Source organism: Erithacus rubecula, assembly GCF_903797595.1.
Source record: "Erithacus rubecula genome assembly, contig: SUPER_Z_unloc_3, whole genome shotgun sequence".
Classification (NCBI taxonomy): domain Eukaryota; kingdom Metazoa; phylum Chordata; class Aves; order Passeriformes; family Muscicapidae; genus Erithacus; species Erithacus rubecula.
In genome coordinates this window covers 3,198,492-3,222,559 of record NW_027635944.1, presented here as the reverse complement: position 1 = coordinate 3,222,559, position 24,068 = coordinate 3,198,492, and the positions used below count along the sequence as shown (strand labels likewise).

Here is a 24,068-nt window from a genome sequence, read left to right as displayed (position 1 = left end):
TATTCTATAGTCCTGCTATGGAATCCTACTCTACAATCCTACTCTAAGCTGGTATTGGACAAAATGGTCCTCAATGGATTGCCACTCTCGTTCTCCTTCCACTTCTTCAGTGACAGGATTAGTGGCACCAGGCTGGATGCAGGCTTGGCTGATGTTACAAATTCATGCTGAAGAAAGGGGGAGAAAAAAAAAGAAAAATAAATGAGCAATGGACCATGACTTTCCAAACTTGGTGTTTTAAAGGTAGGAGTAATGTTTTTAAGTGAAAAGGGGATTGAGTCCGAGTATGTCTAAGAACTGTGGTTCAACACTGGTACAGGTTGCCCAACCACCTTGCAGGCACCCCATCCAAGGAAACATTCCAGCTCCAGTGGGAAGGGGCTCTGAGCAACCTGATCTCTACTTTAAAGATGTCCCTGCTCATTGCAGGCTGGTTGGACCAGATGGCTTTTACAGCTCCCTGCCAGCCCACCCAGCCCAGTCTAGGATTCCTCACCGTTTTCACTTGAACAGCACCAAGATTGGAGGTGGGGAGGAGGGGGTCTCATCTGATGCCTTGGACTTCAGTGCAGGAGGAGCCCATCCCTCAGAGACACTGTTTCACTGCAGCCCCTTTGCATTTTACCTGCAGGAGCTCCTTGGCAGACCAGCGCCGTGCCTCGTCTGTCTGCAGGCAGCAGCTCAGGAAGTCCCGCAGCAAAGGCGAGAAGAGCTTGGGCTGCCGCAGCTGTGGGGACCCTCCTGTGGCTATCAGGTGTCGAGCCTGGAGAAAAAGGAAACACAAGGCTCCACCTGCTTCTTCCCCATCTGTAACTGCTCTCCCAGATGCCACTGTTTAACATCCACTCTGCCCTGGCAGAGAGGCAGAGATGCCTTTCCTATACCAACAAAACACCCAAATCCTAATGCAGCCACAGCCTTTCCAACATCCAGGGGATCTTGCCTTGGCAGATGATTTCATTGACTGACCTAGTTAGTGGGAACTACACCACCAAAAGCACATGTGCTTCCCTGAGGATTCGCACCAGCTTGATGGGCTCTTTGGAACAGGGATTTTGCTTTAACTGCGTTCAAGTATTATTATATAAAAGGGAGTTATTGCTCAGGTATGGAAACCAACATATGGAATTTCATGTTCAACACACATACATTAAGATGCATGTACAAATGTACCAGGATGAAAAAGCCTGTTTGGGCACATAGGAAACACCTGCAGCTCTGTCTCTCAGCAGTCTGAAAATTTCAGCTTCCCCTATGCAGAAAAGAAAAACTTTCCATGCTCTAAACAGAAGAAGGAGAAGTGCCATCCCTTTGGTAAACCTCTGCTCGTTTGGATACTCAAGTGAATGCATTCATGGTATGCCCATCCCAGAAAGTGCCAGGAAACAAATGGGAGGTTTTGGCAGTCTCTCCCTGTTGCCAGGCTCTGGCTTGGTGATGTGGAGAATGTGATTTGGGCTGTGAAAGAAATATGGTCACTAAGTGTTTCAGCAACACTGCACAAGAAGCAGAAGAGACTCTGTGGCCTTTACACACTCATGCCCAGGTTTCAGGCAAGTTTCCCACTGAGAAGAAACAGCGCAGGGGATGCACTTAATCTCTAAAAGCCACTGTTCTAGAAACTTTGTTTATTTTGGGTGTCTTTCCTTCCGTTCTGCATAGATAACGCCAGCTCTGAGACTCATGTTTTGATATTAGGGCCATCTACACAGACAGAAGAGGTGGAATGACTTGAAACTCAAAACAAGTGTTGCCTGAGAAGAGCTGGGGAGTGTTTGTGTGTGGTAAGGCTTGAGCTCCCCCGCTGAACTGAACTGAGTCAATTGCCAATCAGTGAACCACTGAACCAAACTGTAACAGATGCTGATGTGCTGCAGGGACATTTTTAGAAGGGGACCTTGGTGGAAGTGGTGCCAGCAGATGGCAATGGGATTTTTCAGTGGCAGAGAACGTGGCACAGGTGAGAAAGACAGCAGGATCAGTAAGTATTTGCTCCTTACCCGGACGGCAGTTTGGTTCCAGTAAGGAACTTCTCGTTCCACCATTTCAATTCCCACAATTCCAAAAGACCATATGTCCACTTTGGGGCCATATGGTTGACCTGTCACAACTTCAGGCGCCATCCACCCAGAAGTCCCGGTCATGGAGCACCTTTGATTCTGCTCAGGGATGAGCTGAGCAGAAAGGCCAAAATCAGCTGGGGAGAACAAAAAGTACTGTGCAATTAGGAAAGCAAGCAAAAGAACTCCCCACTCTAAGTCTGAGAGTCACTGGTCAGTCTCCCATCCCTGCTAAAATCTGTCCCTGCTCTGTTTCCTCAGGACTTTAGCCAAGGAAATACGGAATTGGCCACTTCAAAAATCCCCACATTTTTTACACTGCTCTCAGCAGTGGATTTTATTCCCCTGAAGCTTTAGATTGTAGCTCTGTCCCTCTGGAAGGGACACACACAAAGCAGTGCCTCTTTGGACAGCTTGTTCCTTGTGATACCTCTGTGCACATTGCAAACGTGCCTTCAGTTTGCAGCAGGGGCCCCTGCACTGCCACCAGCACCACTTTGGGGGGAATCAGCAGTCACTGAAAAGCAGCTCCACACCCCACATCCCCAGAACCTTGCACCCGACCAAGAATGTACTGACCCAATTTGACAGAGCCGTCGGTTCTGAGAAGGATGTTGCAGCTCTTCACATCTCGGTGGATCACGAGATTTGAGTGAAGAAAATCCAGTCCTTGCAGGCACTGAGAGAGAAAACACAAACAGGAGGGTGTCACATTACTCTCTTTTCAGAAGCAAATGCCATTTGGGGTGAACTATTATCCTTTTCAGCTGGGGACTGAGAAAAATGAATATTTTTCTTTGACATTACTTTCAAATTCTGCCACCAGTACCTTTGCTTTTACAGGCAAGGAATGCAGTGCAGACAGGCTCGAGGTAAACATTTAGAGAGGCAGGGTGGAGAACAGCAAAGACAAATACAAGGGACAGAGCAAGAATTTAAGAGCAGGAGATCAGAGTATTAATAAGAACAGAGTACAGTGAATATAGGCACACTGCCATGCAATTCACTTGAAATGCTCAAAGAATGCCCAAAGCATTCTAGTAACACAGAAACAAAGCTTGGCACATGAAATCTCTCCAATTCTGAGCCCCAGTTTCCCAGACAATCCTGCCCAAGCCCTCGGAAGCACAGGTGGGATCCCTGACCTCCCGACTGACAGCTGCAATCTCTCCTTCAGTCATGTGAGCCTTGCTGACGACATCGCTCAGAGTGCCTCCGTCCATGTACTCCATGACCAGCCACAACTGGTTATCCACAAGATAGCTGAAAGAAGGAAACAAGGGCATGGATTTGAACATGCATGGCTATGTTGTTGTTTGGAAAAGACAAGGGTTGATTTTTGCTCCTGGGTCTCTTTGTGACAAGGACAGATTAAAAGGAATAGACATTCTCTGTAGGCTGTGCAGTGTTTGCAGACCGTGCTGTCTCATCTGTGAAAAACAGACGTGTTAGATGGCCAGCAAGCGAAAAGTACAGTTTAGTAACAGCTCAGATGAAAAAAATGTCATACATGGCATTTCTGGAAATAAGCACCTAGTGTCCCTGGAATGCATGGCAATGGATAAGAGGGGACACAGTCCAAGGGAAATCCTCTCTAGGATGACTCATCAGCACGGAAGAGACTTGAAAATACTCAAGCCCCATAAGAACATGAAGGCAGTGAACTTAGAGGCTATTGATGTACTATGATAGGGCTGATCCAGGTTTTTGAACAATTTTAAAACTATCTGTGCCGAGGAAGACTCACGCAAACAAGATGCACTCTCTTCCCGTCTATTTGAGATGAGCAGAGAAATAATGATTATGCAAAAACTAACAGCTCTGTTTTCTGCCAGTGACCCAAGTGGGTTTTTACCTTGCGTGTTTGCAGTATGTAAACAAACAGTGATGGGGCGAAAGCACAACAATTCACCTGTCTAAATAGTTCACCAGGTTGGGATTCCTATTGTTCTTCATGACCTTGAGTTCATTGACAGTTACTTCCTTACAAGTTAGTCCTTGAAGATTCATTTTCTTTATGGCCACCTAAAATGACATTGAAAAGCAGTAACTTGAGAAGCTGGTGGCACCAGACCACAGAGCACATGGAGTTGATTTTGCAATGACACCTCTGAGCTGAGCCAAAGTGCCTTGTGATTAGACATTGCAGTAATTAGGAACTGACATTCCAACAGCCCATTTCTCTGCTCCCTTGGAGGCCAGTTTCAGGACATGTGGCCACCGATGTTTTGTGTTGTCCACTTGGTAACAAAGATGCCTCAACTATAACCCACAAAGCTCTGACCACACTCTCTGCTGCTCTCTCTGGGATTCAGAAGTCATCCATGCCATCCTGTGGATACATCCTGGGCTATAAGCAGGGCTTAGGGCTTTTAGGGACGCCTTGCAGATCTCTCCCTACATGCAGTTCCCAAGTGCAGCACTGCAGGTGGCTAAGGAACTACCAGGAGCATTCAGATGTATTTGCTGGCAACCAGAAATGACAATACAGCTCTGAAGCTGCAGCCCCAAAGAGCAGCCCAAAGAGATGCTCTAAGGCACCACTTTTGTTTCAGCAAGTGAGAGCGAGCGAGCGCGTCCTTCTCCCAAAGGAACCACTGCCCTCCTCACCTTCCTTCTGGCAGCTGAGAAGGACAAGGACTGTCCCAAGTGCAATTTGCAGGCTGGCACCAGTCTATGCTTCTTGTGCCTTTACTGCAGAGCTCTACCCAAAGCTCCAGCCACAGCTCACACCAGAGGGGAAAGCCCTCAAGAGCTGCAGAGTCTGCGGGGGCTGTTGACATTTACCTCTTCTCCTGTGGCAGTGTCGAATGCTCTACAAACCTCTCCAAAAGTCCTAGAAACAAAACAAAGCAAAGAAAGGAGAAGCCATTTAGAATTTGGAGTGAAAGCCAGCCCAGACAGGAGATCTGTGCTGGAAATGCCTAAAACCTGCATGGTGCAGGAGGGATCTGCCAGAAGGCAGCTGATGCATTTTCCTCTCAAGTTCATGGGCACTGGGCCTGTTCCTGAAGCGTTGGGGTTTACTGCCTCAGCTCAAAGAGAGAGCTCACTCTTTCATCTTGGGTTGCAGTTTCTAAACTGTTCAGTTCTTATCCTGACCAGGGAGTATTTCCTTCAGCAAACTCTTGGGAAGAACTGTTCCTGAGAACTGTTTTCTTACAGCTATGATAGGGGCACAGTTGCTCCTGTTATAAGGGTAGGTTGCTCTTTCTGGTAATGAAGTAGAAGTCTCTTTGACCATACCTTCTGCTCACACTTAAAAATTCTGACTGGCACTCAGAGGTCAAGCAGTCTAACCCCACTGTCTGAATATGTCTGCAGTTTGCCTGACTTCACACTCGATAGACATTCTACCAGCAAATCCCCCTGCCCATGGTTGTGTAGAAGTAACTGTGGTTGGACTCACCCGCTGCCGATATTTCCCAGTTCAATGTATTTCATCGCGGGATTTCCCACAGTCACCATTTTCCCTGAGGGAAACAACATGCAAGATGCTCACTTTAAAGCTGAGATCCCACCTTACCACAGTTTGCCAGAAGAATGCCTTTCCATTTGTAAACCAGAGCAGCTCGTGCTATAAGCAATCCCAACGGGGTATTCAGCATCAGGACCCTCACCCTTTATGAGCAGGCTGAGCTCACAGATGGCTTTGCCCATGCCCCATGTTAAGAACCACACTGCTTCTCTTCACCCTGACAGCACGGATCAGTCGCTCCCATTGGATTCTCCCTCTCAGCACCTCACACGTCCCCTTTTTCCCAGCTCGGCACAGCGGGCAGGGACAGCAAGGACAGCAGTGCTCCTCAGGGGCCAGCGTGACAGGGACAGCTGCCCAGAGGAGATGCTGAGCCTCTGGTGAGTGCAGGCCCTGCCATGCAGAAGCCGGCCCAGAGGAGGGGCTGCTGCCTCGGGGCAGCTCCGCGCTGCAGCGGCCGGGCAGCAGCGGGACTCTGCCAGCTGAGGAAGGCTCCAGCCCCTGCAGGCACACCAGCCATCAGGGGCAGGGCAGCCACCACAACAAGGCTGGCAAAGCCCAAGCACGAGCACTGACAAGCAAAGGGAAGAAGCCAGAGCCAGCCTGAGCCCTTTACAAGCTGTTGCCCCCATTCGGGACACAGCAGGGTTGGCGTGGAGATCAGAGGTGCAGATCAGTGCCCTTCTTGTCCTAACAGGTGATGGTAGACACAGAATCAGCTGGGCTCTGCTATCAGCCCCACCAGCTCTGCCACAGCACTGGCAGCTGTTACGGGCAGGAAGCAGATTAAATGAGTTACGCTGCAGAATCATAAAGGGCTTGATGTGTTCTCCTAGATATTGATCTGAGCCAGGATAGGGCCAAAGGGCAGGATTTTAATGACATGGGAATGACTGGGAATGAGGTAGGAAAAAGTGCCATGGCACTTAGGAATATGTAGCAGAGTGGCTGGAGGCTCACTCTTGAGAAATGCCTGCAGTGCAGTTTCATCTGATCACACCATATCGATGTTTCTCTTGGACACACCTTTATGAGCATAAAAGCAGGTTATTAAATACAGATTTTTATACAGGTATCTTGGTTTTCTTTGGGGGCACAGTAAAAACACACCTTGCTCTCTATTTGGTTGATGTTGTTTCAAAGGAGTTCTACTTTGAGGAGGAAAAAAATATAGCATTCTCATAAAAACAAATTGTAGATACAATAGTGGTATTTATAACAGTCCATGATGCAGTAACACAAGTGTGGCAGGAGGGCTCCTTTGGGATGGAGGACAATAAAAACCAACTCCGCAGAAAGAAAAATCACACCCAAAAACTTCCAAAGGCAAATTTTAAAAACCCCAAGCCAGTCTGAGCCGCCCTCAGAGGGAGCAGGAACACCCTGAATGCTCTCTTGCTGCCTCAGAGCACAGCAGTTCCTCTGGGGAGTCCCAAATGTCCCTGCAACACCAAAGTGAGGAGGAACATTTGGTACAGTTCTGCTGACACATGCACACAACACACTGTCCCTCAGACAAGAAATACACCAGACGTACTCAGTAGCTCCAGGTACTTCTCCTCCATCTCCTGTTTCTGAGCAACTGCGGCCACACTGGACCTAAATGAGCTGAAAAGGCTCCACTGCTCAGCTTGGGGACTGGGGGTGTGATGAAACAACACTGCTGCTGCACCAGGTTGCATGGCAGAGCTTGCGTAGATCTGGGAGAAGAAATGAGTTTGTGTCAGAAAGGCGGCTGGCAGAAATTGCCCTGAGATGTCATTGCAAATGCAAGCCCTTAGGAAGGTGCTGTCAGCCACATCCAGGGCAGCAGCTGAGATTCAGCAGCCCAGGAAGTGTCCATAAGAGCAGCTGTGATAGAGACCAAAGCAGGATGGCACTCAGAGGCATCACCCCAGCCCCTGCTGCTCTGCAGAGGAAAGGCAAGGAGGGCAGAAAGCACCAGTTTGGTGACTGCAGTGGCTATGGCTCCTTCACTCATTGGCTTTTCTAGAGCCTCTTTCCCCTGCAGGAGATTAATTTTCTCTTTGACGATTTTCATTTCTTCCTCCAGCCTCATCTCCGTTGCCTTGAGCACAGCCTGAGTTTCCTGCAGCTCTGTGGGCAGCTTCTCATTGAAGTTCTGTAGAGAAGGGAGAGAAAGTTTCTTGAGTAGAGTGGCAGCCATTCTTACACTTACCTGGTTTTGTAGATCACCCCTCTGTCGATGGAGATTCCAGTGATCTTGAATTCTTCTCATGTCTTCCTTGTTCCTCCTCTTCACTGCCATGACGGGAATCTGAGCTTTGGGCAGCTCTGCTTGTGGCTCTGCCTTGACGTTCTGCAAACACAAATGCAGAGCAGGTGTCAGGGAGCTGCCACCAGGCTCAGCTTTTTCCTCTTTCAGCTTCAAAATCAAATTCATTCTGCCACTCCTTTCTGCTTCCCTACCCATTTCTTCTTCCATTGTAACCTTCCCATCCCAGTGCTGATCTCTGCAGATTACAAGGCTCTGTGCTTTCAGTGCCTGTGGGACTCCTGGCCTCCTCAGTCCCAAGAGCTCTGTTTTATGCCCCTGTTCCTGCCCCTCACTCTGTCACCTGGTTGAGCCAGGCTTACCTGACCATTCTCCTGTAGCTCCTCCAGCTGCTGCCTGAGCTGCTCTTCCTCCTCTCGGGCTGGGAACAGCTCTTCTTGAGTCTGGCACGCCACATCTGCTAAAGCAATCTGCTCATGCTCTCTCTCTAGAAGGGCCTGCACAGAAAGCAAGAGAAGATGGGCTTCAACTTCCCAGACAGCATTTGTGGCCCAAGTGTCTAAGAGTGATGGGCTCACACGTTCCCCAGGCACTGTGCTGCTGCTCTCTTGGGTCATTCTCTGCCCATGGGGAGGCACAGATTCCAAAGTGACACTGGCAGGACAATCAGGGTCCATCTGGGACTGAAGCTCCAACAGCCTCTCAGGCAGGTGTGGCAGGGAAGGTCTGGCATTTCTCAAGGCTCTGCTGAGGGCCTCCCTCCACTTCTGCTTTGTCTTTCCATCGTGACTGACCCCCAGCCCTGTCCCACAGCTCCAACCTGGCTCTGCAGGTGGCTTCCAGTGTGGGCTCACTCCCTGTGAGAGACACTCCTGGAGTTCATGTTCTCTTCAGGCCTGCACCACCATTCCTGCCTTTCTGACATCTACACACTTGTTAGAAATCCTGATAATCCTGATCCTCTGATGGAAGTCAGAGAGCTTCTACAGCTACCTCAGTATATGGAGGATGACCAAGGTATTTATTCTTCCTCTTTAGTCAACAGAGAATTCTCTCATTCATGTATGACCAAAGTTACAAAACTGACCCAGAACATAAGATTGTTCCACCTCACTAGGAAGGGCAGAAACTTACAGGATAAACAGTGGGCTTCAGGGCAGAAGATGCTGGAGGAGGAGAAGCCCTCTGAGGGGAAAAACCAGCCATTTCTGGAGGGTGAAACATCTGCCTGCCAAAACTTTGTAGACAGAATGTGTGTCTCCTCCTCTCCCCCTGAAAGGAAGCCTTTAGCTGAACATTGCACACCCAACTGCCTTGGTGCATGGCTGGGAAGTTTCAGATAGACACATAGATAGACAGATAGATAGGCAGATTGATGTATAGATAAATAGATGGATAGACAGATCTCACTATTGTAATATCTCTCTTACTGTACTTTCTGGCACTGCACACATCTACACTCAGTAGCAAGTGGTGCCCCAAACAGCAGAAATCCTGAACTTGCATTCCTGTTGCTTCAATTAACCACACTCTTAAGGAATCTGGAGCATGTAGGTCCTTATGGAATGCAATCAGACCCAGAGCACTGGGAATTGCACTCTTTATGCATCTGTGCTGAGGCAAGTTCTTCTCTTGGTCACACCCACATGGACAGTGCTAAAGTGGCTGTAATCAGAAATGAAGCCCAGCCCCTCCCAGCTCCTCTGATCTCTGAAAACCCCTTGGAATGCAGGGGTGTTGATTTCCTGCCCAATTCCCAAACACATACTGATTCCCTGGGCTACGAAAAGGCACAGGCACTGTTAATCTGAAAGTGATGTGCAAGGTCCTACTGACTGGCCTGGCATCAGAACAAAAGCACCTTTTCTTGCTGGCCAAAGAGAGAACAAAGAAGCCTTCTCATCCCAGAAAATCAACAATCCAACAAACTGAGAAACTGAAGAGTCACCTATTCCAGTGTCTAAAGCAACTGGATGCAGTGAGGGGATGCTTGGCAGGGTAACAGCCCTTGTGGGGAGCACTGTCATGTAGGCATTTCTGGAAGTATGCCTGGAATGTCCCTCATGAGCCTCCCTTTCCCCAGGCTAAAGCTCCCTCAGCACCTCCTCTTTGGGCTTCTGCTCCCACCCCTCCCCAACTCCCTTGCCCTTCTCCAGGCACTCCCCAGCCCCTCAATGTCTTGGTTCTGGCAGGACTCCAGCACTCAGCATCCTCAGCCACCAACAGCAACTGCTGAATCGACGCTATTGAAAATTGCTCTGAATTAGATATTTCACCCTGGCTACTATCAGCAAGAACATTCTCTGCAAAACCGGGGTTTCAGTTGCTTTAAAGCTCTGAAATTGAAAATTAGGAAATTGCCAGCAATGCCTTTGCATTTGCTGCTGCACCCATGGAAATGGATTTTCTCTTAGCCTGTCCTGCTAACACTCTACACTCTACTGCCACAGGCCAAGCTCACAGCTTCCTTCACAATACTTAAACACCAGGAACATCTAATGTTCCTTTCTCACTCACCTCAGGAGCAGCATCTCTGAATACATGTCTCAGGTGACCTGTAGCAGGCAGGGAAAATGAACCAAATTCATTAAGAAAATTGGAGAGAACCGTAAATGTTTTTAGAAGGCCTTCTGAGAAGGTCTCCGAGTTTGCATTTTCAAAGTTGTCCTGCTCGATCCAGCAGACTGATTAAATGTCAGACTCTGCTGCCACAGACTCTCCCATGGAGGGAATGCAATCCCTGCAGGTTCCCTTGCAAATGCTGCCCTCAGCCCCCTGGCTACAGACACCCTGTTTTTAGGGGAAGGGCATTAACAGGAGCTTCACCAAAGCAGTGGCATCCTAAGGCTCTTTCTGTTTCAAAATCAATCCAGTCACTAAGAAAGAGCAGGAAGACATACAAAAGCCAGGTTAGGTTACACCCATGGGAAATTTCTACTTACGTCCCAGGTTAGTGAGGTAATAGCTGGAATAACCAATGCCATAAAGAGTGCAAATTGCAGCAACAAGTTCCTCATCCATTGTAGCACTGCTGTGCAAGTTTGCAGACTGTGTTGAAGCACAAGAACAAACAAGGCTCTTGTGGGTGCATAGCTGCCCTCTGACAATCAGGAGGATGTTCCTGTCCCGAGCACGCCCAAGGGCGGCTCTGGCACTGAGGCCCTTTGTGCACCAATGCAACCTTCTGATGTCAGCACAACAGCCTGGCAACCCTGCACTGACATCACAAAGCAAACGTTCTGCATTGGTCTGTGACTTCATGCAAAGCAGCCCAACCTTCCAAACAGTAAACACTAATTAGCCTGGGAAGTTCTCCTGCATCATAAAGCAGCACAAAGTCCCCTGGTGGGACAAACTCTGCTGTTCAAAGGATCCAAGAGTGATGTGGAGACAGAAAATGAAGAGAACTTCAAAGAGGAGTGAAGGCAGGATGGATGTAATGAAGTTTCTAAAATGTAACAAGCAACAGAATCTCAGTAGTTTGCAGAAATTATTATACAAGCACTTGTCTTTGGGTGAAAATCCTGAATGTTTCTAATAGGCAATCAATCATGTATATTGCTGGTTAGCAGACATCTCAACATTTATACTATTGGCTATCCGAGCTCATTCTATTCTAACTCAAGAGTGAAAATATTACAAAAGCTGTATACACTTCTAATAAATGTTTCTGGATATGCCACATCTGGGGACTGTGTATCATTCATACATTGAAGTGGCTGTACTAAAGAGATGGGACTAAACCAAAGGAAATCAGACCTTTGGCCACTGATGCTTCTGGCTAAACCCAAGAATGCCTGTTCCTGGACCAAACCTGCTGCACACACATTGATCTGCTGCACTACTAGGACATATCAAAGAAATATGTGGGGCCTCACCCCTGGAGCTCCCCTGGGCACATTTGTGAGCCACAGAGATGGGGCTGGGATGGTCATAAGGAAAGAGAAGAAGAAAGTTACAAAAAAGTGTGGGAAGGTGCAGAAGGTGGTGTGAGGAGAAAGCCAGTGGAACCAAGTAAGTAACTTCCATCAAATTTGGGAGCTACAAGGCAGGGACCCCACAGATGTGGTATAGAGACCCCATCCCCTGTGATTTCTTTCTCAATTACAGAAAGAAAAAGAATAGAGAAATATCTGGGCTTTAGCTGTGTGTCTAAATATGAAGCCATGTTAGATTTTTTAATGCCTCCACAAAAGTTTGTCATGTTTTCTCCGAGCCTCCAGGTTCCCCAGCCCCAGGACCACCACTGGCCGGTTTTGTTGGTTTTGCAGGGGTCAATTTTTGATGAGGGGGGAAGCAGCTAGCCATGAACATGATATTTCTGTGAGGAGCTGTTAAAAGCTTTCTCCCTGCCTAGTAAAACCAGTCACTGCCTTGATCTGAGAATAGGCACACTGCTAAGCCAATAAGAAAAGCTGGTAAAAGCTTGTGCCATGCCTGTGGAGACAACGTGACCAACAGCCAGAAGCATGGCAAGGGATTCTGATGCCTTAAGTTCTATGTTTTCTGTTCTGCTTGGGTGTGCTTTTCCATTGTGCTTGGGTGATGAAGACAAAATAGTCAAATTCCAACTAGGGACTCAAGGGCTGTCTCTTCAGAGTTCAGGCCCTAAGCATAAACAGCGTGTCAAGAGGAGAGCAGCCAGCAAGCAAGCAAGGAGGATGGAATGTGCATGTGCATGCTGAGAAGCTGTGATCTGGTGAGAGGTTCAAACAGAGAGAGAGAGAGAGAGAGAGAGCACCTTTGCTTCCAGAGATGGGAGAAAAAGACCCTTGCTTTTGTACTAGCACAGCTGAGCCTTAAAATATAAGCCCATGAACTAAACAGCTCACAAAAAAACAGCAGTTGTGGGAAGACTGCTTTGTCCATGGGAGGTACTTTGTGTTGCAGGAGATTTGGGTGGGACTGCTACTAGTGGAAAGTAAAGACGCATTTAAAAACTTCACTGAAAACTGTGTCCCATGGGAAAGACTACATAGCAAAAGAGACTCCTGTCCCTAAATAATATTTAGAAGTAACAAACTGATTAAAAAATGTTTTGCCTCCCTGCACTGTCAGTGCGAAGGAAGAACGGCTGGGCAGGTGGGGAGGGAAAAGGTGTTCTAAAGGCTTTCTCTAATTCTCAGTATCCTCTTTTGGTACTGCTAATAAATTTTTCTTTCTGCCTTTTAATGTTTGGAGCCTATTTTGCCCTTAAAGTGTTTTCTTCTAATCCTTATCTCACCTCATTAGCTTTTCAAAATTATATTTCACCCTGCTTTGTTCAATTACAACAGAGGAGAATGAGTGAAAGATTTTTTGTGAGTGCAGTGCAGTGTGGCCAGCAAAAACCCCCAACACGAGTGCATGAACCCACAAAGTGCAGTGGAGAGAGCAGCTGGCTGAACTCAGGCTGTGAAATCTGGGAGACTGCGTATTGTCCTAATGAAAATCCTGTGTGTGTGTCTGAGTAAAAGGCAGGACAGTTCACAAGAAATGCTTGACTAGATGCTTGGATCTGTCTACTTCTTTGCTTTTACAGGCATCACTTTTCCTACTTCTTAATTTCATCATCTCCAAGATTTAACTTTTCAGAGGGTGACCATATTTTCTTCTAGGTCGAGGATCAGGAATTGGTTTCAAATACAAAAAGTACTCCACAAAATCCTGCTGAACACACTTCACCCTCCATTCAGAAAATGCAATGATTTCTTCAAAAGAAGGAAACTGAAAGCTCTAGCAGCTGCCACGCACCAAAGAGTTTCCAAGCCATTTTTATTCTCTGCTTTCTGTGTTCTACTTCTTAGCAAATGTGGTTGCTTCAAGCACACTGGCACTGAGAGAGAACACACGCTCACGAGGAACAACAGGGCTTGGTGCTCCAGCCTGAAAATTGGAACCTGAACCCACAAAACCCTGCTTTGAGGTGCAGCTGAGAGCAACCAGCGAATGCAGTCAGTGGTGACTGCTGGGGTCAGAGAATGGCCCAGAGGCTTCTGTCTGCCGGGAGAAGCCAAGGCAGGAGCAGGTTGAAAGGCGCTGCTGCTGCTCTGTGCTCAGAGCCCCGGCCGGGCAGGGCACGGCGCCCACTGCGCTGTGGGGTCCTTCTGCTGCCACAGCTGGGCACACCTGGGGACAGGTTATGACCTCTTGTGGGAAAACCGAGGGGTTTGTGGGGGCTGCATTGCTCTGCACACACTCAAGGTGCCTGCAGCACAGAGCTTTGGCAGCCAGAGGGGTAAACCAGAGCAAAAAGGCTGGAAAACTTTCATTGTGACCTTTCCTAACATTTCAACAGAAGTGACCAAAATTAAAGTTACCAAGCAGGACCCGATCCCTCCTCCTGCAGGAAGGCTCCACGCTGACTCCTGCCCAGGGCTGGTGCCCTTGTGCTGGCATTCAGCTGAGTGGGGACAGCAATGCTCCTGCTCTGGCCGGGCAGTGCCTGCAGCCCCTGGGGCCCTGCAGGGACACGCCCAGCCCAGCCTGGTTACCTGGTACCTATGCCAAGCTTCAGGAAAATATTAGAGTGGAAAAATGTAACTATAATCATCATGATATTTTACTATGTTTACATGCTGATTAGGACTGCAGTTTGATGTATTTGTAGTATTTTAACACCTCTTAGTCTCTGAAATGCTGTCAAATGCTGTCAAATTTCCAATGGGAAATCTGAAAGTTTTAGTTTAGCTTATAAAGTGAAGTTACTGGCATTAAATAATATGTAGTTTGTATGCAGTAGGACACATTGATAGTATGAGTGATTATGATTGCTTAGGCACAATTGGTTTGTGTGTGTACAGGAATGTGAATTTTGCAAGAAGAGATATCTTTTCCAAAGTTTTGTACAAGGTTAGAGAAACACTTCCTGTTTGAAGTAATATTTTGCAATCATCTTTTTATCTAGCAGCCTGAGGAAGGTTCTTACTTTTGAGAATAGTACAGTTTTAAATTTTAAGAAGGCAAATTATTTTTAAATTTTAATTTTTAAAATTGTTAATTTTAAAAACTTTTAATTTAAAAAAAATTATTTTAATTTAAAAAAATTTATTTTAATTTTAAAAACTTTTAATTTTAAAAACTTTTAATTTTAAAAACTTTTAATTTTAAAAACTTTTAATTTTAAGAAGGCAAATATTAGGCAAATGATGAACTTCAGAATTATTACAGCAGCAAATTTAGTCTTTCAGAAAGCATTACTGATATGTATGTGATGTAATGAATCTTTTAACTAGGTTTATTTCATATATAACTTTTCTTCTTATTGTCCATTGAATATATCCAGCACATATTGGAAAAATTTGGCACATGCTGAATCCAGAGTTGCAGCTTTGAGCAGATTTTTTAACAGTACTGAGACACATGGTTTCCTGTGTAATGTGAAAAGTAGCTGAAGCCTTTGACTACGATTAACTTTGATATCATAACTTGGTTGAATGTCATTTTGTTCAGAGAGCTGTTAAGTTGGTAAATGATTAACTGGTTTTTGAGTTAGTTAGATATGGAAATAACTGACTTGATGGCATGAAAGAAGTGGTTTTTACAGACATTGAAGACTGGAGGGGTGTAATCAAAGCCTCATTAGTAGAAACCAACTTGTACTATACTTTGCTTTCCTTTTAATTGTTTTTCCATCCTGCCTGTGGTCAACAGGCAAGACAATCTAGATAATCTTGAAATGGAAGAAAATCCTCTCCGCCTGGGGCTGGTCCTGCCCTGCAGGGACAGGCACAGAAGGGGGTTTGCTGGGAGCCCTGGTGGGGGTGGCCTCCAGTGTGCTGGCTTCTTCCTGCATCTCTGCCACTGGGCTATGCAGGATGCTGCTCTCCACAGCCCCCAGCAGCCACTACCAGTCCCAGTATATTCCCTCCTGCCTCTGTCAGCCAGGGCCAGACAGAGTCTGGAAGATGCCATTTTCAATGGATAAGTCCTTCCAAGCCCCTGGGCATGAGGCCACCCAGGAGCACAGGGCAATGGGGACTTTGCAGGGCACTGACCCAGCCTGGCTGCTGGCCTCTGCTGTCCTTCCCATATCTGGATCCATGGCAATGTCTGCCAGCAGTCCCAGACCTGTGTGCCGAGGTGTGAGAGAGGAAGGTATGGCTGTCCCATTGTGCCATCACTGGCTGGTGGAGATGACACTGCTGGCTGATGATGTCACCAGGGAGTGGTTTGTGACCTTGCACTCCTCTCTGTTTCTATTCAGGTGCTAGATGTCCCTGAGTGGCAGAATGTGACATAACCAGGGAGATGGATATGAGGTCTCAATCTTCACTGCTTGAATTTTGGTGCCAGCCGAGCCTGGGGTCAGACTGGATTGGTCCTTGACTCCTGCCAAGCATGGCTGGTCCTCATCTCTCCCCTCCTCCTGTGACAGCCAGACATGGCCATGGGAACAGAGTGGAGCTGCCTCATCTGCCAGGTCACTCAGAATGACGTGGCTGCTGCTCTGCCTTGTCACCACCAGTTCTGCCTGGGCAGCATCCTGCAGTGGGCAAAGAAAAATCCCCCGTGCCCACTCTGCAGCAGTCCACCAGAGAGTGTCAGATTTTCTGAGCAGGGTGGACAGGACTACGTGCAATTTGCCATAAGCTGCCCTGAAGAGTCACCAGAGACCAACAGCCAGGCAAGCAGAGCTCCGCTCCACCTTGCCGAAAATAGCCTCCATGGCCCTTTCGTGTCTCCTCCATCTTCTCCTCAGGGAGCACTGTCCCCAGCCGAGCAGGGGGTTGCAGGGCCAGATCCTGTGGGTGGCCTCCAGCCCGAGGTCTGGGCAGGACTGTTCCAACAACAGCAGCGCCTCCCGGATTCTGTGCGGCCCTGGCTGTGCCAGAGGCTGGCAGAAATCTGTGGGGACCAGTGGTGGAGGGCAGAGGCTGCAGAGGCCTCCATCCTGCACAGCCTTTGTGGCCCGCATGGCCAGGCCTTGCTGGAGGTGCTGCAGCCTCTCCTCAGCGGGCACACAGCGCTGCTGCTCCACGCCATCATCAGCGCCATTGTGGCCAGCGCAGCGAGGAGGCGCAGAGCTGCTGTGCTTCCACCACGCCAGAGAGGACACCAGGCCTGTGGCCAGCACCAGCTCCAGCGTCTCCAGCTGCACTAGATCCCAGGAGAGGACTCCTGCCACTGGCCCCGCAAGCTTCAACGTGGAGCAGGAAGCTGGGATGCCGCAGGCCAGCCTCCAAGGGAGCCACAGCTGTCCCCAGCCCGTGCCGGACCCTGCAGAGTGGGACGAGCCCCAGGAGGAGCCAGAGCAGGCGGCAGTGGCAGATCCGTCTGCCCAGAGCAGCATCTGCAGCCCCTCTGCTCCTGGCCAGGGCAGGGACCACTCTCTCAGGGATTAATATTAATATTTTCCTCAAAACAGTCATTTTTTATCTTCTTTCTATTTGAAGGTCAAAATGTTCATTTTAAAAGATATAATCTGTCAGCTACTGTTAAAAAGAACAGGTTTTTTTTTCACTGGAAAACAGTTGATGACACAGTCCCTGGTAACTAATTTCAAAATGTTATATACACTCACAGCAAATAAATCTATTACTATATTGTAACCAGTTCTAGCATTGGTGATTTTGCCATTTTTAATTCCTAAGCGTTTAATTCCAGAGTATTTTAATTGGCAAGTGAGTGTGATTGAAGAGTACCTTTTGGCCTCTATTGGGTCACTGTAAGATCAGTATCCCTTGTATTTTAATGATTTTTTTCTTTCTCTGTGGTTTTCTTTGTCTTTGCTTGAAGGTTTTTCCAAAAGAGATTCCACACCACCTTTCCACTGGAATCTCGTTTCAGCTCTACACTCACTATTTCAGAGGGGTCAGAAGCACTGCCTCATAGATTTTCTAGCCCATGAACTTCATTAATAGTGACTACTCTGACAACCCTCCACACATTTTAATTTTGCTTCATAAAGACTGTCTTTCCTATTGTATGTTTCTGCTTCTCTAACCCAAATCAATTAACATTAAATTCTCTTTGTAAAGTGATCATCTATTTGAAATCTACATTCTCATTCACTACACTGAAGGTCCACCATTCTTCCTGCTTTCTGTTTAATATCATATTTGTTACGCTGATTTTAGATATAGAAAGGTTGCATAAAAGTAAAAAGGCAAGCAAAACTCTAGGTACTTGCAGAACATTTTTATCATTAGTACAGGTATTCAGAAACTGATAGGAAAACCCCACATTTAGTTCTCAGTGCAGTACTTGTGATCAACTGGTGACGATAATCCCCAAGATTCGGTTAAGTGAATTAATGTGAGCTAAATGTTAATGGACCAGAAGATAACTCTGTTACTGTAAAATGCTAAGAGCTGATGCCATTGCCTTAAAAAACAACCAACCAAAGAAATACACAAACCCCCTGCTTTTTCAAAAATCTTGCCTGTGATAATTTTGGATCTTTCTCAGTGCCTTCTACCATATCTCCACAGTGCAGTATCTAATTAACTGCAGCAATCAAAGATAACAGGGGACAAGTTTGTCATAAAAATCAGCCTTCTCAAATAAGGTTTTCTACTAAAGACTCCATCAGCTCTTTCTGATTAAATCTGTCTCCTGCATTACTTCCCAGTTCTTGTAAATACTACACTAATACATCCTTAATGCAGGGCTTTGTGCTGATTGCCAGTTCTTGCCATGGTGAGGGTGTTTCTTTATCTTGCACTTGATTGGGTCATTACTGAATTCTGCTTGTTCATTTGCTCTACCTTTCATCATTTTTGAATTTCTCACTCATAACTACAGTGTCACAACACAATGCTCCTGACAGCTGACTCCTTTTTTGCCAAATTTCACACATTCTCAAAGATCAGTTTGGCAGCTTTTACTTTGCCTTTATGCCTCACATTCAAATGACAGATGAACTTCTATCAGCCTTGAAAACGTAAATTCTTCAAGAAGCAGCCAATTACAAACCAGTCTGTATTTCCAACCTTCTTTTTATAGCCTCTCCATCACATATTCCACATTTCAGGTTTGGAGAACAGTCAGTGTATTTTGAGAGTGGGCTTCACAGTTTGGCTTCTTCCTTTCTTAATGTGTAATAAACACAGAAAATAAATACAGTAAACACTTTGATTGCCTTTCTATGGTGATCTGGAAAGATACAGATGGAACTGGTATTCAGAATTTCTTCCAGTGGCCTCTTTACTTCTGTGGTTTCATCCCAAACATGTTTCTCTTCCTGCTGCTGTTTAGCCTGTTCAGGGCATTAGTACTTTTACATTTTACCTTTCTACCATAAAATACTCAGGAATCACCACAGGGCACCCACTGATGCACATCCCTTTTATTTGTCTCTAATCCAACTGCCTTTTTCTATCTCTTTTTCCTTCTTTACTTCCTGACATGCTCTTAAATATAGTCCTCAAAAAAGTGGTTAGAACCCTTTGTTCAGTCAAAAGCTTAGCAGCTGAAACTTGAGAAGCTTGGGCTGGAGACAAGGAAAACCTTTTTCCCCACATGGACAAGGTGGGGGAGTGAAGGCCTTCAGAGTAGTTGTGCCACTGTGGAAGATTTCAAGCCTTGCCTGCCTGAAGTCCCAGGCAACCTGGTCTGACCCCATGAAAGGCTGCTTTGAGCAGGAAGCAGAAGGAGAAATCTCCTGAGATGTTTTCCTTAACTATTTAAACTATGTTTAACCTTAACTATTGCTCAATTCTATAACACAGCCAAGTTGGTTTCTACTTCTTCTGTGTTGTAAGGCCAAGGCAAAGGGAGGGCAGGGCTGCAGCTGCTGCTGCTGTGTGAGCCCTGCTGTGCGTGTAGGTGCTCCCAGAGCCGTGTCTGGGATGGGCTGGAGCTGCAGATTTCTTGTCCTCTCAGTTACCTGAGAGGTGCCCTGAGGTCTAGTTTCTATCTGGGAAATCCTCTGCTGGGCAAATTGCCCAGTCTTGTTTTCCATGATCCAGACCTCAACCACCTTGCTGTTGGGCATCTGTGTGGGAAGAGATGTGTGTTCCCATGCAGTCCCTGCAAAGCTGCAGCCTGGATGAGACTGTTCTGCCCAGGGCTGTGCAGGGAGGAGCACACCCCTGTGCCAGGAGCTGCCAGGACTCCTTCCTTAGCAGCCATTCCACATCTTCAGTGTCAGCCCCACATTCAACACTGTCAGCTTTGACAGCTTTAGGACCGTGTTGGAGGAGTCAAATCTTCTCCATTACTGAAAGCCTTTGGGGCCCACATGATGTTGTTAAGAATGAGGGATTGAGGGATTGTGAGAAACCGAAGTGTTGCAGTACATTGCAGGTGCTCAATTTTCTCAATGGAATAGAAACACTACTTGGTTGTCTTATTTTTTGGGTTTGCTTTTTTTTTTTTTTTACCCTATAGATTTTTGCTACACAATCCTGGGAGTATCCTAGGTCCATAAATGTTTGCCTGGGTCATACACACGGTCCAGCAGCAGAGGGCTCCTAAAAGCACCACCTGGTGATGGATTGTGTGAGCAGCTGGGTGGGGGTGGTGAGATTCCCAGCCAGAAATGAGATGTGTGCTTTTGGTGTGGGTTTGCAGCACAGAGCCCTGGGCAGTGCTGGGACTGAGCTCTGCCCTTGCTGACAGCCGTGTTGCCAGCACAGAGGGCTCCTGGCTTTCTGCTGGCTGATTTCTTACAGCTCATGGGATGAGCCAGGGTCAGACCGTCAGGGCACATCCCCTCACTTGGTGTCTTCTGATTTTCTGTGTTCATGTTTTGTCTCAGAGGTCATAACAGCTTGAATTTCACTTTTTCCACCTGAGTTCTGAGTTTAAAGCCTGCTGGCTTAGCACTTTGTCCTCTGTCAGAGACAGCTGCGCTTTTCACAGTCTGCTCCTTTTTTCACATTCCTTTACAACAATGGAGAGTCCTCAAGCCTCAAATATTTCTGCCTCTTTATGCAGGGATGTTTAAATAGAGATAAAATCAATTTCCATTCTTTTTTTTTTTCCTGAGATAGTATTTTTGAGATTTTTAGGATATTTTCCTTCCCATATCTCATACAAGGAAAAAAACCTCCTCCCTCTTCCCCAAAGACTCTTGCACAATTTCTTTCTGCTATTTCTGATTCTTTATCATTGTCGAATATATGTTTAAATCTTATTTGACAATGAATGCAAGAACAAATATTGATAAATATTCAAATGTGAAGCTCATATTAATATTTCTTCTAGTGATACGGCAAAAAACCCCATGTTTTAGTTGTATAAAATCCTTTTCTTTTATTGGTGTTTTGTTTCAAAAGTGGGATTTTTTTTCCCTGCTCTTTACTGTTCTCTGTAGAGAAGTGAGGCATATATAGGTCCCCTATATATATAGGTCCTCCTATATAGAGAGAATTAATGGCTTTTCACATAGATTTACATGTGCATGAAGGGGAACTTCTTATTTGAAAGCAGTCATTTACTCTCCTAGATCTGCTCAGGCAAAAAAGAGACAATTAATTCTGTTCTAGTTGGAACTGACGGCACACTTTCCAATCCAAGCATAAAAGAGCTAAGCTAAGACAGCACATCTGAACCATCAGTGATGGCAGGGAAGAGTTTATGGGTGCATCTCCTTGGGGAATATTTTAGACTGTCTTCTTGCTGGCTTGAGTTAATCTCAGTGGCAGGATATACTAAATTGAGCTGTACATCTTCTCCTGATCCTCCTTTTACCCTTAATTTCTGCTTTAATATCTGAATCTTCTGTATGTCCATGGGAACTTGGTGGTTTTTGCTCATTACTACCTTCCCCAGGACAGGTGGGAAGTCTAATTTTACATAACTGCTTTGGTGGCTAATAAAATACAGACTACATGCTAAAATGTACCTGCTAGCCAAACAAAGCCTACAAAGAAAATTAAATAGAGGTATTTAAATGCAAATGGAAATTTGACGCATCTGCCGTTGACCCATGTATTTGGTCTGATGATTCCAAATATTCTAGGAGTTTTTATTTTTGGGTGTACACTGAGGAAGAAATATAGCCAAACATCCAAGAATATACATCATTCCAGAGTTTTAGAACAGCCATTTCATCTCCTTTGTCTAATTAAGAAGCCCACAAATGCACACCCTCTATTTCCTCAATCAGGCAGGGCAGGGAAGCAGGAATGATGGCTCTAGGATGGGCACTGAAAGCTGTGGATGGCAGCCCCCAACACACCACCAGTGCTGAGAAAAATGTGGTTTCACCCTGCAGACCCCAGAGTCTTCCCCAGCAGGAGTCAAGGCTTGGGCCAGATTGGCTCAGTTACTGTTTGTGCACAAATAAAATCAGCAGTGGAGGTGTTGTCACAATCTGCCGCTTGGGATGCCACGCTCCAGAGCCTGGTGATGTCACAATGGGATGTTCCCCACTACAGGTGCACAGTAGTTTCTCCTTTTGAACTCTGCATTTTTGTGTTACTCTCCCTTTGTCACCTGTATCATGCATCCATGGCCGTGTGTCTTGTCCCTACCCATGGCACATTGTCCAGGTGTCCCATGAGCAGGAATGTGCTGGGAGCAGTCAGCATGGACTGTCCTGTGGCTGGATGGTGCCTCATTCCAGCCCTGCCTTTCCCTTGTGCAATGCCAGGATTTGGAGTATTTGGGTGGGGGTGCCCACCGTGGGTGAGAGGAAGGATCCCCTCCAGCTGTGGGCATGTAGGCCACTGTGCCCAGCTGTGTGAGAAAGCCCCTGCCAGGCCCCTCAGGCATACATGGTATGGAGGGACACTTGCTCATGATCCCCATGCTGACACCCTGCAGTGGTGCCCAGGGTTGCAGGGACACTCCTTTTGGGTGGGCACTCGACCCATGGGCACTGGAGCAACAGGAAGCTGCCAGCAGAAGCCAGAGGTGATTCCCAGTTGGATCCTCAATGTGCCTGTGACAAGATAATTTGTCCCTCCTGCCTTTGCCACCTGTGCCATCTGCTGCACTGTGGCTGTGTGGCTGCAGCAGGATTTTCTGTGGGAGGAGGCACCACTGACATAGCCCTGAGGCTCCAGAGCCCATGGCTGCACCCCTCAGCATGTAGGTGCCACCAACAGTGGGGCACGAGAGGAAGGGTAAAGCCATTAGCAGGAAGAGAATCTCAGAAATTGTGTGAGTGACACAACAATTTATTTCCTTTTATTATTTCCTGATTAAAGGATTGCAGGAATCCTGCTAGTGCTGCTGTCAGAGTGGCTGCCTGATGGGAGGAAGAGAATCTTGGCAGCTCTGAATCCTCTTCTTTGTGGGGAGCTGGGACTCCTTGGGCAGAGGGACCTGCCAGCACTCACTGCTGCAGCCTCTCTGGGCTCTGGTCCCACTCTGAGGGGTTGAGTGCAGGTGAGGAGCAGCTGGGTCTCCCAGTGGAGATGGATGCTGATGTACCAGCTTTTTTCTCCACCTTGGAGTCTGCAGGGCTGCTGCTGGACCTGGGTCTCGATCTTCTGGATCTTCTGGATCTTCTGGATGTTCTGTAGCTGCTGCAGCTCCTGGAGCTGGAGCTGGAGCTGGCCAGAGGGCTGTTGTTCTCATCCCTGACAGGGCCAGAGCACAGCAGCCTCTGGGCCTCCCTGCTGCACTGCTGCACAATGACACTGCTGATGCTGTGGATCAGTGGCACTGTGTGCTCATTGAGGAGAGGCTGCAGCACCTGAACCAGCATCTCCACATCTGGACCATAGATGCAAAGGCTGTACAGGATGCAGCTCTCTATGGCCTCAGCTATCCATCAATGGTCCCAGTATATTCCCTCCAGCCTCTGGCACAGGCAGGGCTGCACAGGGTCCAAGAGGTGCTGCTGCTGTCGGAACAGTCTTGCCCACACCTGGGGCAGGAGGCCACCCACAGGTTCTGGTCCTGCAGTTCCCTGCTCAGCTGGGGACAGTTCTCCCTGTGGAGAAGACAAAGGTGTCAACGCTGCACAACTGGGGCTGTTTTCATCCAGAAGGAAGGGAGCTCTCCCTGCCTGGCTGTTGGTCTCTGGTGACTCTTCAGGGGTTCTGATGTCCATGTCTATACAGGCACCTTCTTCATGGCCAGGAAACCTGACAGCCTCTACCAGCCTGCTGCAGAGTGGGCACACTTGATTTCTTCTTGTCCACCGTAGGATGCAGCCCAGGCAGAACTGGTGGTCACAGGGCAGAGCAGAAGCTGCGTCACTCTGAGCATCCTGGCAGATGGGGCAACTCCACTCTGTCCCTGTAGCCATGTCTGTGCTCTGCAGAGGGCTGCAGAGAGATGAGGACCAGGAGCTGCTCCTACTTGCATAGATGCTTGGCAGGAGTCAAGGTTTGAACCAGACTGGCCCAGGCTTTCCTGGTGCCCAAATATGAGCAGTGAGGTACATGATGTCGGAATCTATCCTCTGGTGAGG

The 24,068-nt window shown here is 47.3% G+C and overlaps 2 protein-coding genes across 3 annotated transcripts in view; both read right to left on the bottom strand.

Moving 5' to 3' along the window:
* LOC306814915 (serine/threonine-protein kinase PAK 3-like) lies at positions 1-4,039 on the bottom strand. The gene is made up of 6 exons (XM_079331430.1): positions 3,973-4,039; positions 3,206-3,323; positions 2,640-2,739; positions 2,001-2,197; positions 626-763; positions 1-167 (listed from the first exon to the last, which is right to left on the bottom strand). Exons 1-6 carry the CDS (start codon positions 4,014-4,016, stop codon positions 39-41), a joined length of 726 nt encoding a protein of 241 aa, XP_079187556.1. The 5' UTR covers positions 4,017-4,039; the 3' UTR covers positions 1-38.
* LOC306814914 (uncharacterized protein) overlaps positions 4,040-24,068 on the bottom strand; it is a 31,140-nt gene continuing 11,111 nt past the window's right edge. Inside the window, exons 4-8 of one of the 2 annotated variants that reach the window (XR_013777280.1) lie at positions 8,137-8,271; positions 7,076-7,858; positions 5,470-5,533; positions 4,848-4,896; positions 4,040-4,085 (exon numbers count right to left, since the gene is read on the bottom strand). Coding sequence is in view for 1 of the 2 variants with exons in the window: in XM_079331429.1 (XP_079187555.1) it covers positions 7,316-7,858; positions 8,137-8,271 (678 nt within the window). In the remaining variant the exon portion in view is untranslated. Of the gene's footprint in view, positions 4,086-4,847; positions 4,897-5,469; positions 5,534-6,934; positions 7,859-8,136; positions 8,272-24,068 lie in introns of those variants that run through there. The other variant, XM_079331429.1, reaches the window with a different exon arrangement.